The sequence below is a fragment of the Lipotes vexillifer genome, unplaced genomic scaffold (genome assembly GCF_000442215.2).
Source record: "Lipotes vexillifer unplaced genomic scaffold, Lipotes_vexillifer_v1.1 scaffold241, whole genome shotgun sequence".
Classification (NCBI taxonomy): Eukaryota; Metazoa; Chordata; class Mammalia; order Artiodactyla; family Lipotidae; genus Lipotes; species Lipotes vexillifer.
The window spans coordinates 6535261-6550412 of NW_006784922.1; the positions used below are offsets into that span (position 1 = coordinate 6535261).

General features: G+C 35.9%; 1 protein-coding gene across 1 annotated transcript in view; it reads left to right on the plus strand.

Moving 5' to 3' along the window:
• The window catches only part of ADAMTS6 (ADAM metallopeptidase with thrombospondin type 1 motif 6), a 281449-nt gene that overhangs the window by 169447 nt on the left and 96850 nt on the right, over window positions 1–15152 (plus strand). Inside the window, exon 12 of the mRNA XM_007457112.1 lies at window positions 10510–10617. Coding sequence (XP_007457174.1) covers window positions 10510–10617 — 108 coding nt within the window. The remainder of the gene's footprint in view (window positions 1–10509; window positions 10618–15152) is intronic.

Sequence of the window (15152 nt, forward strand, 5' to 3'; positions counted from 1 at the left end):
ACACACACCCCCAAAACACACGTTTTATCTGGATTATCCCTAAGATTTTAAATGATTCTAAATTCTACTTTAAAAAATAATAGTGGCTTTGAAGGTGAGAATCCAGACAGGTAAACAAGTCATACTTCAAATGGAAGCTGGAGGGAAAAACAAACCAGCCCTGATTTAGATGGCTATCTGAGTGTAGTATCCTGAGATGAATGCTAAACACAAGCACTGGAGGTTTAGAAAAGCACTGTAGCCTTTTAGTGAGGAGATACATTTGGTGTTGAAGCATCATGAAATGATCCCTCTTTCAACTAGCAGGTCTCTAATGATGATGTCAGGGAAGATTTTAAACAATGATCTGCAGACCGGCCCAGAACTACAGTAGTGGTCAGCTTTCCATCTCCGTCATGTGGTCATTGTGGGGACTATCAATGACTACATCTGTAGTTATGAAAAATCTTGCCTGAATTCTTTGTGAGTAGGTTCATTAATATACATTTGGCAGTTTACCAGTGGAACAGAATAGAGACCCAAAAATGAACCTATGCATATACGATCAACTGATTTTCAATCAGGGTGCCAAGAATACACAATGGAAAAAGGATAGTCACTTCAATAAATGGCTTTGGAAAAACTGGACAGCCACATTCAGAAGAATAAAACTGGACCTTTATCTTACAACAGATGCAAAAATTAACTCAAAGTGGATTAAAGACAAATGTAAGACCCGAAACTATAAAACTACTAGAAGAAAATATAGGGGAAAACCTTCTTGATTTTGGTCTTGGCAGTGATTTCTTGGTACGAAAAGCACAGGCAACAAAAGTAGATACAGACAAGTGGTACTACCTCAAAATAAAACGCTCTGCACAGCAAAGGCAGTCAACAAAACGAAGAGGCAGTTTATGGAATTTGGAGAAATTATTTGCGAACCATATACCTGCTAACAGGTTAATGTCCAAAATGTATAAGGAACTCCTACAGTTTTAGCAAAAAAGCAAGTAATCCAATTTAAAAATGGGCAAAGTAACTGAATAGACATTTCTCAAAAAAAGATATACAAATGACGAACAGGTATATGAAAAGTTGCTAAACATCACTAATCATCAGGAAAATGCAAATCAAAACTGCAATGAGATATCACCTTACACCTATTAGGATGGTTATTATAAAAAAAAAAGATAACTAGTGTTCACAAGAATGTGGAGAAAAGAGAATTCTTATACACTGTTGGTTGGAATGTAAATTTGTGCAGCCACTGTGGAAAACAATATGGAGCTTTCTCAAAGAATTAAAGTTAGAACTACCATATTATCTAGGATTCCTATTCCTGGGTGTATATACAGAGGAATTGAAGTCTTTGAGTGTGTATTCTCATATTTATTGCAACATTATTCACAATAGCTAAGACATGGAAGCAACCTAAATGTTCATTGACCACCAGCAGAGTTTACTCAGCAACAACTTTTTACAGCGAACAGCAGCTAACTTGTTCTTGAAACCTTTAGAAAGTTAAAGAGTATGACAAGCATGCAAAGTGCTTTTCATTTACCTGGCACATGGCAGGTATTGTATACATGTTTCCCTTTCCTCTGTGAATATCTATGTCATCCATGATACCATCCTATATAGCTGATACGCTAATAGTGCTTTAGGTGAATCTGAACCATCTGTACTTTGGGGACCATGTTAAGATACTCTAAGGGTCACATTTTGACTCGTTCTCATCCTTCAATCTCAGCTCACATGCAGTTTCTTTTCAGACAGATTTTCTGTCTGATCCATCTATATGCAAAGGCTTCTCCCATTTACTTACATTTATGCTCCCAGTTAAAGCATAAAGGAAATTATGCTTTTTATTTCCTTCATAGCACTTACTACAATCCATAATCATTTTGTTTATTTGATTGCTTGTTAATAGTTAAATGTGATCTTCTAGGTAAGGCCTTTCCTAACAACCTTATCTAAAATTGCGCATGCATGCATGCACACATGCACACACGTACACAAGCACACTCATTTCTTGTCATTTTTCCTTGCTTTATTTTAATCCTTACCATTTGTTACTTTCTAACATACTGTGTATTTTACTTGTTCATCTTGCTTACTGCCTGCCTATTTATTCATGGCTATTTATAAAGTGAGTAGCACAATGCCTGCCTCATAATAGGAGCTCATAAAATATTTGGTGAATAAATGAGTGAGAAGAATTATCTGGTAAAGAGAGAGAGGAGTAAATTGATACAGCCACTATGAAGAACAATATGGAGCTTCCTCAAAAAACTAAAAATAGAACTACCATATGATCCAGCAATCCCACTACTGGGCATATACTCTGAGAAAACCATAATTCAAAAAGAGACATGTACCACAATGTTCATTGCAGCACTATTTACAATAGCCAGGACATGGAAGCAACCTAAGTGTCCATTGACAGATGAATGGATAAAGAAGATGTGGCATATATATATACAATGGAATATTCCTCAGCTGTGAAAAGCAATGAAATTGAGTTATTTGTAGTGAGGTGGATGGACCTAGAGTCTGTCATACAGAGTGAAGTAAGTCAGAAAGAGAAAAACAAATACTGTATGCTAACACATATATATGGAATCTAAGAAAAAAAAAATGGTCATGAAGAACCTAGGGGCAAGACAGGAATAAAGACACAGTCCTACTAGAGAATGGACTTGAGGGTATGGGGAGGGGGAAGGGTAAGCTGTGACAAAGTGAGAGAGTGGCATGGACATATATACACTACCAAATGTAAAATGGATAGCTAGTGGGAAGCAGCTGCATAGCACAAGGAGATCAGCTCCATGACCACCTAGTGGGGTGGGATAGGGAGTGGGGGAGGGAGACGCAAGAGGGAGGGGATATAGGGATATATGTATATATATATAGCTGATTCACTTTGTTATACAGCAGAAACTAACACAACATTGTAAAGCACTTATACTCCAATAAAGATGTTAAAAAAGAGAGAGAGAGAGAGAGGAGAGAGGACCTTTGTGAAGACCATGAGGCTGTGTATTTGAAGAGCTGAGAGAAGGCCAGTGAGGCCGAAGCTCTCAAAGCAAGCATCATATACATGAGGCAAGAAAAGAGTAGGATCCAAATTATAGGCCATGTTAAGAATTCTAGGTTTTTAAGAGCAATGGAAAACTACTGAAAGATTTTTAGTGAATGAAACCAAGATAACTTATTGATGTGCAGAGAATCACGGAATTTCAAAGACACATTATCTTAGGAAACAAATATGATTTTGTAATCTGGGAAAACCATATTGGAAAATTGATGACTTTTGTAAAGTGATCTGTGTCCTCTTCCCTTCTCTTTTCTCTTCCCCTCCAAAAACACCCTACACAGAGTACTAAAGCAACTCTGCCACTGATAATACTCCCTTATAGCAATGCCCTTGTTTTTCTAGGGAATTGCAGATTTACTCTTATTTTATGGAAGGGTGCTGCTCCATAATTTTATGAAATGAATGGAGGTGTTTATGTACAGAAGTATGTGGGCTCCATAATTTTGACTTTAATATTGCAGAATCCCAGTGTATTGTGGTGGAAACAGAACATACAAAAAGAAAATATGACATTACTTTGGAAACTTTAAGACTTCTCATTCATTTTGAATCTTTCCAGGGGAAATATGTTTGTGGCAAGTGCTCTATTTTACTTACAGATCATTAAACTTTTTAATGTTTCTCTTCTACATACCTCAATTAAGTGATTAATGATAGAATAATCTGTAAATGGCTAAGTGTACTACATTTGTTCCATACTTTAAGTTATGAGAGATTTTTAGGATCTAATATTAGACATGAAAGATCAAGGGAATATATATGTTTATATATAAAATTGGATTTATTAATTTATAGTAAGAAATGTAGCCTCTGTTTATATTCAGTCAACTGTACTGAAATCTGAACATTTTATTACCTAAGGAAGTCTACCCGGTAGACAAATTTATTATCAAAAGTTTTTTGGTAAGCATAGAATTAAAATACAGGATAGTATAAATTATTTTTATTTAACATGTTAATTAATATCTTTAATAAGCATGCCATCAAGCTGTGTCTGCCTGAAGTATAGATCTTTGGAGTAAGGGTAACCTGCTAAAGATAAGATATTTGAGTTCTCTAATCAGGGTATTATCCCTGTGGAGTATACTTAAGACAGACCTCTTTTGTCTCTAGACTCAGTTTTTAATGTGTTCATGGTTACTCCCTTTTGTTTGTTATTTTATCACTATCAATTAGCTAAGATTCAAGTAATTTTTGCTTTCTGATTGAGAATCATTCCAATAAAAATACTTTATTAGTCTTTTTAGGGTACTGTTGGCTACCTACCGAATTTTATTTTATTTTATTTTATTTATTTATTTTTTTTTTGCGGTACGCGGGCCTCTCACTGTTGTGGCCTCTCCCGCTGCGGAGCACAGGCTCCGGACGCGCAGGCTCAGCGGCCATGGCTTACGGGCCCAGCCGCTCCACGGCATGTGGGATCTTCCTGGACTGGGGCATGAACCCTTGTCCCCTGCATCGGCAGGCAGACTCTCAACCACTGTGCCACCAGGGAAGCCCCCGAATTTTATTTTTAAGAGATGCAGATAACTTGGGAGAGGATAATAGTGAAATACTTAGAAGTACATATAAGGGAAGTTTAAAGAAATTGAGTTTGAATAGCCTGTGAAAAAGAAAGCTAAATGTTGGCTTCAAAATCACTTTCAGGCTTTGGAACATTTATTATAGTTTGATTCCTGGTAACAAATTGTTCTCCTTCCCCACCAAGAGCATAAAAAAACACAGTTGCCTTAATTTTTACAGCTGGAAGGTTGTAGATTAGGTGGTAGGAAGAATTTCAAGTTATTAAATATTGAAATTTTGTACTGAGGGAGATTGTAGAATCACTTTCCTTGAGGATTTTAAGGTAGCATAAATATTCTACAATATGGTTTGATATGGGCTTAGGGAATAAAAGGTATGGAATTGTTTTAACACCTCAATATTCTTTTGGAGTCCAAACATATATATCAGGCATATACTTGACAAGAAGTTGACGTAATTTTTATTTTTCCTTGAATTTCAAGCCAAAATCATAGGTTCATAATCATTTGTGTTCTTACAGATCAGTAGTTTTTACTCTGGGTTTGCTTCTTAGAAGTATTTTTTTAAAACAAGTTAATAATTTTTAACCCTTTCAAATTGATAATTAATTGTTTAATCTGCATTTCTAGATTAGTTTTTTGTTTATATATGTATATATGTGTGTGTATTTAATGTATATATAAAATACATATATAACAAAAAATATATATAGATATAATCCTTTTTTTTTTTTTTGCCTTTTTTAAGATCTCTTGCACTTAAATTACCCACATAACAGGATTAACCTATTTAAAGCTGAAATAAGGGTACATTATTCTCTTTCTTCAAATGACTACTAAATACCTGGAGCCAGGCCACAGGGTCACCATATGTTGGTTTTCAATTTTCCTTTGTGTGATACAATGATAAGTAACCTTTCTAATCACTGATGCTCCTTCTTGACTTCTTCAGTGCTCTCCTCTCCTCCTGGGCCATCATGATCCTTTATTCCAAACAGCTGTGGAGAGATATTACCGATAGGATAACGAGGACAAAGAGAATATTTCATATCCAGAAGCAAGGACCCAAGATGGCCTAGGCTTTAGGGTTTCCCAAGGGCAGAAAATTTGTGTGTATATCTTTATTGATCTTTACAGTTGTTTAAAAAATTAAAAAACAAAAACCATCTAGCAATAAAAATGCCATTTTCTCTTCATATACTGTTTTACTTTCTTTTTTTTTTTTTTTGCGGTATGCGGGCCTCTCACTGTTGTGGCCTCTCCCGCTGCAGAGCACAGGCCCCGGACGCGCAGGCTCAGCGGCCATGGCTCACAGGCCTAGCCGCTCTGCGGCATGTGGGATCTTCCCGGACCGGGGCACAAACCCGTGTCCCCTGCATCGGCAGGCGGACTCTCAACCACTGTGCCACCAGGGAAGCCCTGTTTTACTTTCTTAATGATACAATAGTTGTGAAATAGTTTTGCGCTTTTATGATATCCCTTTCCCCCTTATGTAAACTGCAAATTTTAATTTTCCCAGGTAAATCAAAGGGCTTTTCTTCCCATTTTTTAGCATCATTTAATAGCTATAGTTACTTGAAAAGAATGGAAACATTAGAAAAGATAATCCTAATTTCTTTTATTGTACTGAAAGGGTGTTTGACTGTAAAATAATCAACTATTCTATTCTGATCAAAGGAGCCTGAGTTCAGTTCTTTACAAAGTTATTTTCTGAATATCAGGTAAATTATTCTTCATTAGGTAATTACTTTAAAACCCTCTCTATATAGTTTAATTATGATTTATACTTGCTAATATTTTCATTAATGTTTGCAAACCGTGTCATTCATTTGAAAAATCAAATAGAATAGAAATCTGGGAGTTGATATTAAAATTTTAAATAAGTAGGAATGTTTTAAATGTCTTGTCTTTTGGAAGACCATGGAACACTTTTGAGGAGTATGTTAACAGTATCCTTAAGTGGTGATGTTACATTTAGAAGTTCCAATAATAATAATGTATAAGTTGGTGCCTAAGCTCATATATTGAATGGATATATTATGAATTAGTACATAATAGTCTTAATTTGAGATATCGTCCTTTAAAATACGGGTAAATGGTAGGAGGATATTACGAACATTTAGTGAGTTTTTGTATTATGTTAAAATACAAGTAAACCTTTACTAATCAGCCTTAATTGACCAATGACTTTATTCAATTTTGATACATTTAAAAGAAACTGAAAAGTAGCTTAATTGTGTGGAGATATTTTAGGTATTGATATCAGACAGCTGATTCAAATCCAGATTTAGTTAGGATTGAAGCAAATTGCTAAGTCTTTCTGAACCTAAGTTTCTCATGATTTCTAAGATAAGAAGATTGTCATGATGATTAAATGAGATACAAAGATGCCTAGCACAGTAGTTAACAGTATACCCTGAAAAAATGTTAGTTTCTTTCTTTTTTTCCTGCCTACAACATTGCTGCTAAGAGGTTATTTAGTGTATGCTGAAGTATCTCCAGTGATGGGAAATTTCAGTTTTATTTTATGATTGTTCAGGTCTGACTTTTGGAAGATTTTCTGTACATTGAACTGAAATCTGCATAGCCCCCAGCTTTTTTTTTTTTTTTTTTTCTTGCGTTATGCGGGCCTCTCACTGTTGTGGCCTCTCCCATTTGCGGAGCACAGGCTCCGGACGCGCAGGCTCACTGGCCATGGCTCACGGGCCCAGCCGCTCCGCGGCATGTGGGATCTTCCCGAAACGGGGCACGAACCCGCGTCTCCTGCATCGGCAGGCGGACTCTCAAGCACTGCGCCACCAGGGAAGCCCTAGCCCCCAGCTTTTTTAAACCTTTTTTTCCCCAGTTTTATTGAGAAATAATTGATATAGATCACTGTATAAGTTTATGGTGTACAGCATGATGATTTGATCATCCATGGTCTAGGATCTAACAGTTTAGAGAAAGAAGGGTATTTCTGAAAGTATGAAATTGTTCTCAGATTCTTTCAGGAAGTGTACCTCTTTCTCGGTAAGAAATAAAATTTTCTTGTTTTTTGTCTTCCAAGAGAATATTTTTTATCTTGGGATTCTTAATTGGGGTATCAGAATCTCTCTGCGGTTCACGGGCCTCTCACTGTTGTGGCCTCTCCCGCTGCGGAGCACAGGCTCCGGACGCCAGGCTCAGCGGCCATGGCTCACGGGCCTAGCTGCTTCGTGGCATGTGGGATCTTCCCGGACCGGGGCACGAACCCGTGTCCCCTGCATCGGCAGGCGGACTCTCAACCACTGCGCCACCAGGGAATCCCCTCAAAATCTTTCTTAACCAAGTTAATATTCTAGATGAGAGATCTATTTGAAAACTCTTCAGAGTCTTCTCCAAGACTAGCTTAACATCTTGAGAGTGTTTCCCATCCTTAGATTTCTAGTCCCATACTTTAAACAACAATCTGAGAGAAGTTAATGCCCTAGCAGAATTCAAATCCCCAAGAGCCCACTAACATAATAAAATCTTTTAAAAGCAAGAATCAAACTTTCAAAATGTGTCATTTCCTAAAGGATAAGAGGGCTTTATCAGAGGACTGTATTGTGAATCTTGAGATTAAAGTTTTGGAAAGAGTATCTTGAGCACTTGCCATTTTGGGTAGAGATTTTCAAGGCATTTTTGGAAAATAGAGTTTCTATAACTTGACTAAACAGTGTGTTGTCCTAATAGGTTCTATGAATACTGTCCTTTTCAATGATAGAATTTTCATTGCATAGTTCTGTCTAAAGAAACTTTAGGCTTCTTTTACTTCTGTCTAAAGTAATCATAAAATATCAAGAGGATGGTCCAGGATTACGGATAATTTTGTTAGCAATTTCCTAATACATTGTCCTAGCAATGCGTCTCTGTTTTTGTGAACATATTTCTCTTTGAATATGAATATTTTTGATACATGGTATAATATTTTAAGAGCTTAAAATGGTAATCCTACTGCTTTTAAAATAAACTAAGAGAATATATTTAGGAACATATAGTAAGAAACCATCTCCTATAGAAAAGGAAGAATAAAGTAGTATAAATAACATTCTTTTTAAACAGAAACTGAAGCTTTGAAAGAAAGAATTTGTAATACCTTGGATTGTAAGAACAGGAAAGTTTTATCTTTATATTATGATCCACAGCACATGTTTTTCTTTTCTGATGTTTTAACTTTCTTCTAGCTCAGTAGTTCTCCACATGGAATTTAAAGTAGATGAATAAATTAGATATGATATATAAATTTTGAAAAGTATTTTAAAAGTCTAGTATAAATTTTATGTCTCTTTCTCTGCCTGGTGGAGTGGAGCACCCTAAAGAGGGGCCCAAAAAGATTCTTTCTTTTTGCTATACTCTGTGAGGCATCTCCATTTGTAGTAATGGTTAACCAGTGAATTCAATGTTACCACTGTACTTCTGAATTGTGTTTATGTGACATAAATTCTTTTTAAAAATTTTTAATTAAGATATAATTGACAAATAACATAATGTTAGTTTCAGTTGTATAACATAATGATTCAATATTTGTATATATTGCAAAATGGTCACAACAATAAATGTAGTTAATATCTATCACGATACACAGTTACAGACTTTTTTCTTGTGATATGTGGCATAAGTTCTTACAATTATGTTTTGAGAATAAAAGGGCAGTTGGGGAATAATAGCAATAGAATTGAATGTCATATATAAATGTGTCTTTACATTCAAGATCAATATATTTTGGGCTTCCCTGGTGGTGTAGTGGTTGAGAGTCCGCCTGCCGATGCAGGGGACACGGGTTTGTGCCCCGGTCCGGGAAGATCCCACATGCCGTGGAGTGGCTGGGTTCGTGAGCCATGGACGCTGAGCCTGTGCATCCGGAGCCTGTGCTCCGCAACGGGAGAGGCCACAGCAGTGAGAGGCCCGCGTACCGCAAAAAAAAAAAAAAAAAAAATTAATATATTTTTATTGCAAATATATATTTTTTACTTAATGGTTCCAGTTTAAATTAAAAACCTTTAATATCAGTAATGATGCTAGTCGACGATCATATATAACAATAAACTGAAAAATTTGAGTATTTTCTTCAAAGCAATCTGTGTTTTGGCTGTTCAAAGACTTTACTTTGGGATATGTTGGACAGCTTATTTTAAAAGCTGATAGATTAATATAAGTGTGAACAAAATGAGGTATTTTATATTACCAACATTACAATAAGTGTAATTCTCCCATGGTGAGGTGGGATAATGAGAAATCATAATAAAGAAGACAAAACAGCGCCAAATAACATCTGAAATATATCAAGTTATGGAAATGGCACATAAATAGCCGCATTTGTTCAAAACCAAATTTCCCTTTCATGAAAGTGGGCTACATTGATGAACTGCAAATAACATTGCTAGATTGTTCTTTAGGCATTTATGAATTTTATAAATCACTTCCTGTCCATTCCCATAGTCTCTCTCTTTCTCTCTTTTTAAAAAATACACTTTATTTGAATATTTCAGTAGGGCTAGGAAATCACCTACTTGGCCACTCTATTAGTAATTGGAAAGTTTGTGCTCTTGTATGTTTTGGGGAGTAATAAACATATATTTCCTTTCTACATATTCATTCTTTCTCACTACTCTTCTCTATTAATGAAATTTCTGCACATTATTTTAAAAAGATTCTAATCAGTATTAAAAACTAAGATATACTTTATCCACTGAAATAAGAATTATAAAGACAAATATTAAAATGATTTTGTGAAACGAGTAACCTACCTTCCAGAAGGACCACCTCCAAAATCCTCATTTATGATGCTTCAACAACAGCAAGAGACAAGTAATGCTTAGTATTGCTTATATACTGTGGGTATTTTTATAGAAGAGTGGACATGATTTTAGTCTCTACTTCTGATCAACTTGCTTTTGCCTTCTTTCCTAGGAAGTGTGTAGAGAGCTCTGGTGTCTCAGCAAAAGCAACCGCTGTGTCACCAACAGTATTCCCGCAGCTGAGGGAACACTCTGTCAAACTGGGAATATTGAAAAGGGGGTAAGCTCAAATGATTCATTAGCTATTTAACATGTAGACTAAACTGATAAATTTCTGGTGTTGATATTCAACCACTAGGAAATAATGCATACTAATTAGAATGTGCTTGAGAAAATAATAAATTCCTAGCCTAATGAATTATCTTGATATCTGCAAATATGCATTGTTTAGGAAACTATAGTGAGCATTTTCTGGGTCAGTTTCACCTTTCTATATGTATACGTTTGAGTTATATTTGCACAAAAACGTTCAACAACAGTCTTATTTAATAGAGTCTGTTTAGTCATATGTCTGTTTTTTTTCCGACAGTATCCAAGAAAATTACGTGATCCTAAAGTAGATTTTATAACTATGGTCTAATGAGTCACTTTTAAATTGCAATGTGAGAGAAAGATGTAGTAGAAGAATAGTTAATTTATTGAGCATAGAAATTGTTGCTAAATAATTTTCAGTTTCATCAGCCTAGTTTTCAAAAACTATAATTATTAAGAATTGTTCAAACAGATAAGAATATTTTAGGCTATTCCTGAAATTCTTTAGGAATTGCTATATATGTGGATTCTAAAATTTATTGCTATGGCCTGAATTTACAACAATAACGACACTGTCATCTGTTCTCAGTTCTGGCTTCTTCCATGTTAGTTGGGCTAGTTTCAAAAAAGATTACACTGAATTTCAGCTTGCAATCTGACATTTAAATAAAAAGAATGAAAGCTTTTGGGCAGCTGTCACAGTTTATTAATCCTTGCTGACGGCTTCATTCGGGACCCATGACCTAGTGCCATGTTGATGGCTTTTCCATGCTGAGTTTGGAAATGTTGGTAAATTATGCTAAATGTATGAATTGATAGGGTCGTTTTTTAAAGATTAAGGATCTTTTTTTGAAACTTTTATGAGTAGCCAATAAAAATACAGAGACCTTCACACACTATCAAGAATTCCTTGCTTGTTTTCGTAGATGTAATAGAAAATATTAGGAACTGCATTCTTGAAACAACAATCTGGGTTTATTTTGGAACCAACAATTCTTGTCAACGACAAGTAGCAATTTTTTTTTTTTTTTTTTTTTTACAAGTAGCAATTTACATCAATCTGTACTTCGAAGAAATATACAACCGTAAGGGGAAAGTCACAGTGAGAATCTAGTTCTTTATTTGCCACTGATTGATTATAATTATTGTGATCTATACCAATCAGCCACTGCTTCTATTTGCCTGTAATAATACTATTACTAGGCCTGATGGATCTTTTTATTTTACTTTATTGTTTAACCCAAAGCACAAAGAACTCATTCTTTTAAACTTCAGAGCTCTCCTGAAAGCATTGTATAAACTATATAATCACTCTAAATAGGTAAACAACAAGTAGTGGCTATCTGAGAACACAGAACTCAACTCAGTCATCTTTATGGTAAACACATGTTTAATATCTTATCATTTGTGCTTAATAGCAGGGCTCTGGAATGTCATATCTTACAGCTTATGTGCGTATATTTGACAGAGATGACATTTACATGCCAATTACAATTTTGAAGGCTACTTAGAAAATGCTTAAAATAATATCAAAGCTAACAGTATTGAATTTAAATTTAGATAAGCGAATAGAAGGGAGATATAATTACTTCTAAGTGTAAATAAGAATAAGCACAGACAAGAGAACGTGAATAAAATGGGGCAGAAATGTATTTGATTTCTAAAGATTCACTTTCTTAATCTAGGCTAATGGTTGTCAACTTTTTGATCCTTAAACCGTTTATTCAAATGCATTCTACATAATCCTGAGCTATACATTTGAAAAAAATGGAAAAGCTTGGGTTAAAAGAACCCCTTGGCTGCCTCCTTACCCTGTCCTTAGAATCTTGTCAGCTTCCAGCATATCTTGGCACAGCAACTTGGGCTCCATGAAAATTTATTTAAGAATTTGGAAGCGTAGCAAAGTTTGTATACCAAGAGGTCATTAATATTCACAACATTAGAGTGTAGTTTCGTAAAGGCGATACATTGGATTTCATCATCTCAAATTAATCTACGAAACAAATCTTAGCCATTCTTCCAGAGGCATGGAAGGTCTGTAGACAGATTCAGGTATAGGACTAGGAGGTTTTTAAATGAATGAATGAATGAAAATAACAAATACACATGCAGACTCCTAGAAAGAAAAAGGACAGAGTACTAGAAGTCACTCAAAATATCCCTATCATAAAAAGGCTTTCAAAGAACTAGATCAACTTACATTTTTAAGGGAAAAAGAATATAAAGAACTATTCATGTGAGCTGAGCACTTCATTATTTTTAACTTATTTTTTTTAACTAACTGCATATGCCGTGTTATCTATTCATGAATTTTCGTTGTTGTTGCTTTTTTCCTTAAGAGAGAAGCATGTTTACTATTGACAAATGGGGATTTTCCTCTTAAGCCTATACCTATTTGGATGTTAAACAAGAGCCCAGAATTTTGACTCAAACCAAAACAGTCATGCAAACACTTAATGACAAAATTAAAGTGAAATTTTCAGTTGGTCTGGTCAACTTTGTGTGGCTAGTCTGTGTTCTTGCCATCTATAAATAGTTGACATTATCAGTAATAATGATGATAATATAATGAATAGTTTTATTTTTTATTAAGTTTATTAAGTTTATTTATTTATTTTTGGCTGCGTTGGGTCTTCGTTGCTGTGCACAGGCTTTCTCTAGTTGAGGCGAGTGGGAGATACTCTTCATTGCGGTGCGCGGACTTCTCATTGCAGTGGCTTCTGTTGTTGCGGAGCATGGGCTCTAGGCACGTGGGCTTCAGTAGTTGTGGCGCACAGGCTCAGTAGTTGTGGCTTGTGGGCTCTAGAGCGGCAGGCTCAGTAGTTGTGGCGCACGGGCTTAGTTGCTCCGTGGAATGTAGGATCTTCCTGGACCAGGGCTCGGGCCTGTGTCCCCTGCATTGGCAGGCAGACTCTTAACCACTGCGCCACCAGGGAAGTCCCATGATAATGAATAGTTTTATACTTACTCTATGCCAGGCACATATTTGTTCTGTTTACTACTGACAAAAATCCTATAAGGTGGGTACTGTTTTAACTCCATTTTACAGATGAAGAAAGTGAGACTTGAAAGCCTAGGATTACATAGCAATTTAAGAGTAGAGCTGAGATTCCAGCCTGGGTCTTTCTGATTCCAAAGAGGAAAACTTTACCCCTCTATACTGCCTCTGATTATACTTTACTTTCAGGTGGGAAATTGTGTAGGATAAAAAGCAGATTTTCATTGTCACAGGAATAGTGAGTCACTGAGCCTGAGATGGGTTAACAATATGTTTTACCCTTTATTACTAAGTGTATTTTTCATTTGTTTACCTGTAACAGTTTGTTAACCTCTGGAATCACAATAAAAAAGGCACCCAGACAGAACGTTGAGCTAAGAATATATGATAGTGTTAAAATTGGCAAAATAATGAATCTCCACTTTAAAATGAGAGAAAATCTATTTTTACATATTTCATAGAGATATTGTGAGCATGGAATGAGATAATATCTCAGTGAGCTTTTTGTTGCCTTCCTCAGAGGGAAAGTGTTAATTTATATTACTAGAGCATCATCATTACTTTTCATTATTATGTGCCAGCCTTAGATGATGGTGGGCAGAAAATTCTTTGCCAGACTGTCTTAACTGGCAGTAATGAGCATAACAGACTATAAGCATGAGTTTGTGTGTCTCAGAAGCATGAATGGTATATCCACGACCTCTGATCTTAACTCTGAATTTCAAAACTACTCTCATCAGAAGGAACAAGAAAGAACCTACATCCTGTCTAGCCAGCAGGATAAAACCAAAGCTGCTCATAGCTTTTTGAATAAATCTTTTTTTAAAAGGTTGGGGGGAGAGGAGAAATATGGCTCAAGTGATAGCATAGACATATCCAGAGGACTGGATCCACAATGATCTCGTCAAACTCTGGCTGCAAAAGATATGGGATCTTTGCCCGGGGGCGCAGTTCCACAAATGTTCCATGTAAGTATGGGAACTGTTCCATGCACATTTAGCAGATGGAGTAAGAAATATGGCCAAAAAATTAAAAACTGATCTTTGCGTGAGTCCTGGGGGGTCTGACATCGCTATTACAGCCATTGGATGTTTGCCTGAATAAGCCATTCAAGGACTGAATAAGAACCATATGGTCTGAATGGATGTGCTCAGGGACAGTAGCATTAACCAAAGGAGGAAATTTGATGAGCCCAGACAGTGCGCTGGTACTGTGTGTCCCTGGGTCACGCTTCTACAAATCAATCAATATAACTTTCAGCAAAAAGAACTTTTCTTAGACATGGCATCAACAATAGCCCTTTGGACAGAAATCGGAGGGATGCCATATTTGATGAAATGGTAAACAAAGATCTACACTATAAAAACTCTGATAGCAGTGTTGGCATTATTACTGAACAGGATATTAAGGATAATCAAAACCCAGTCCTTGCAAGCTCTGGTGGTGACCACAAAGAAGGTTTCAAATACTTGGTTTATTGCCAAGAGATTGATTTAATGATTCTA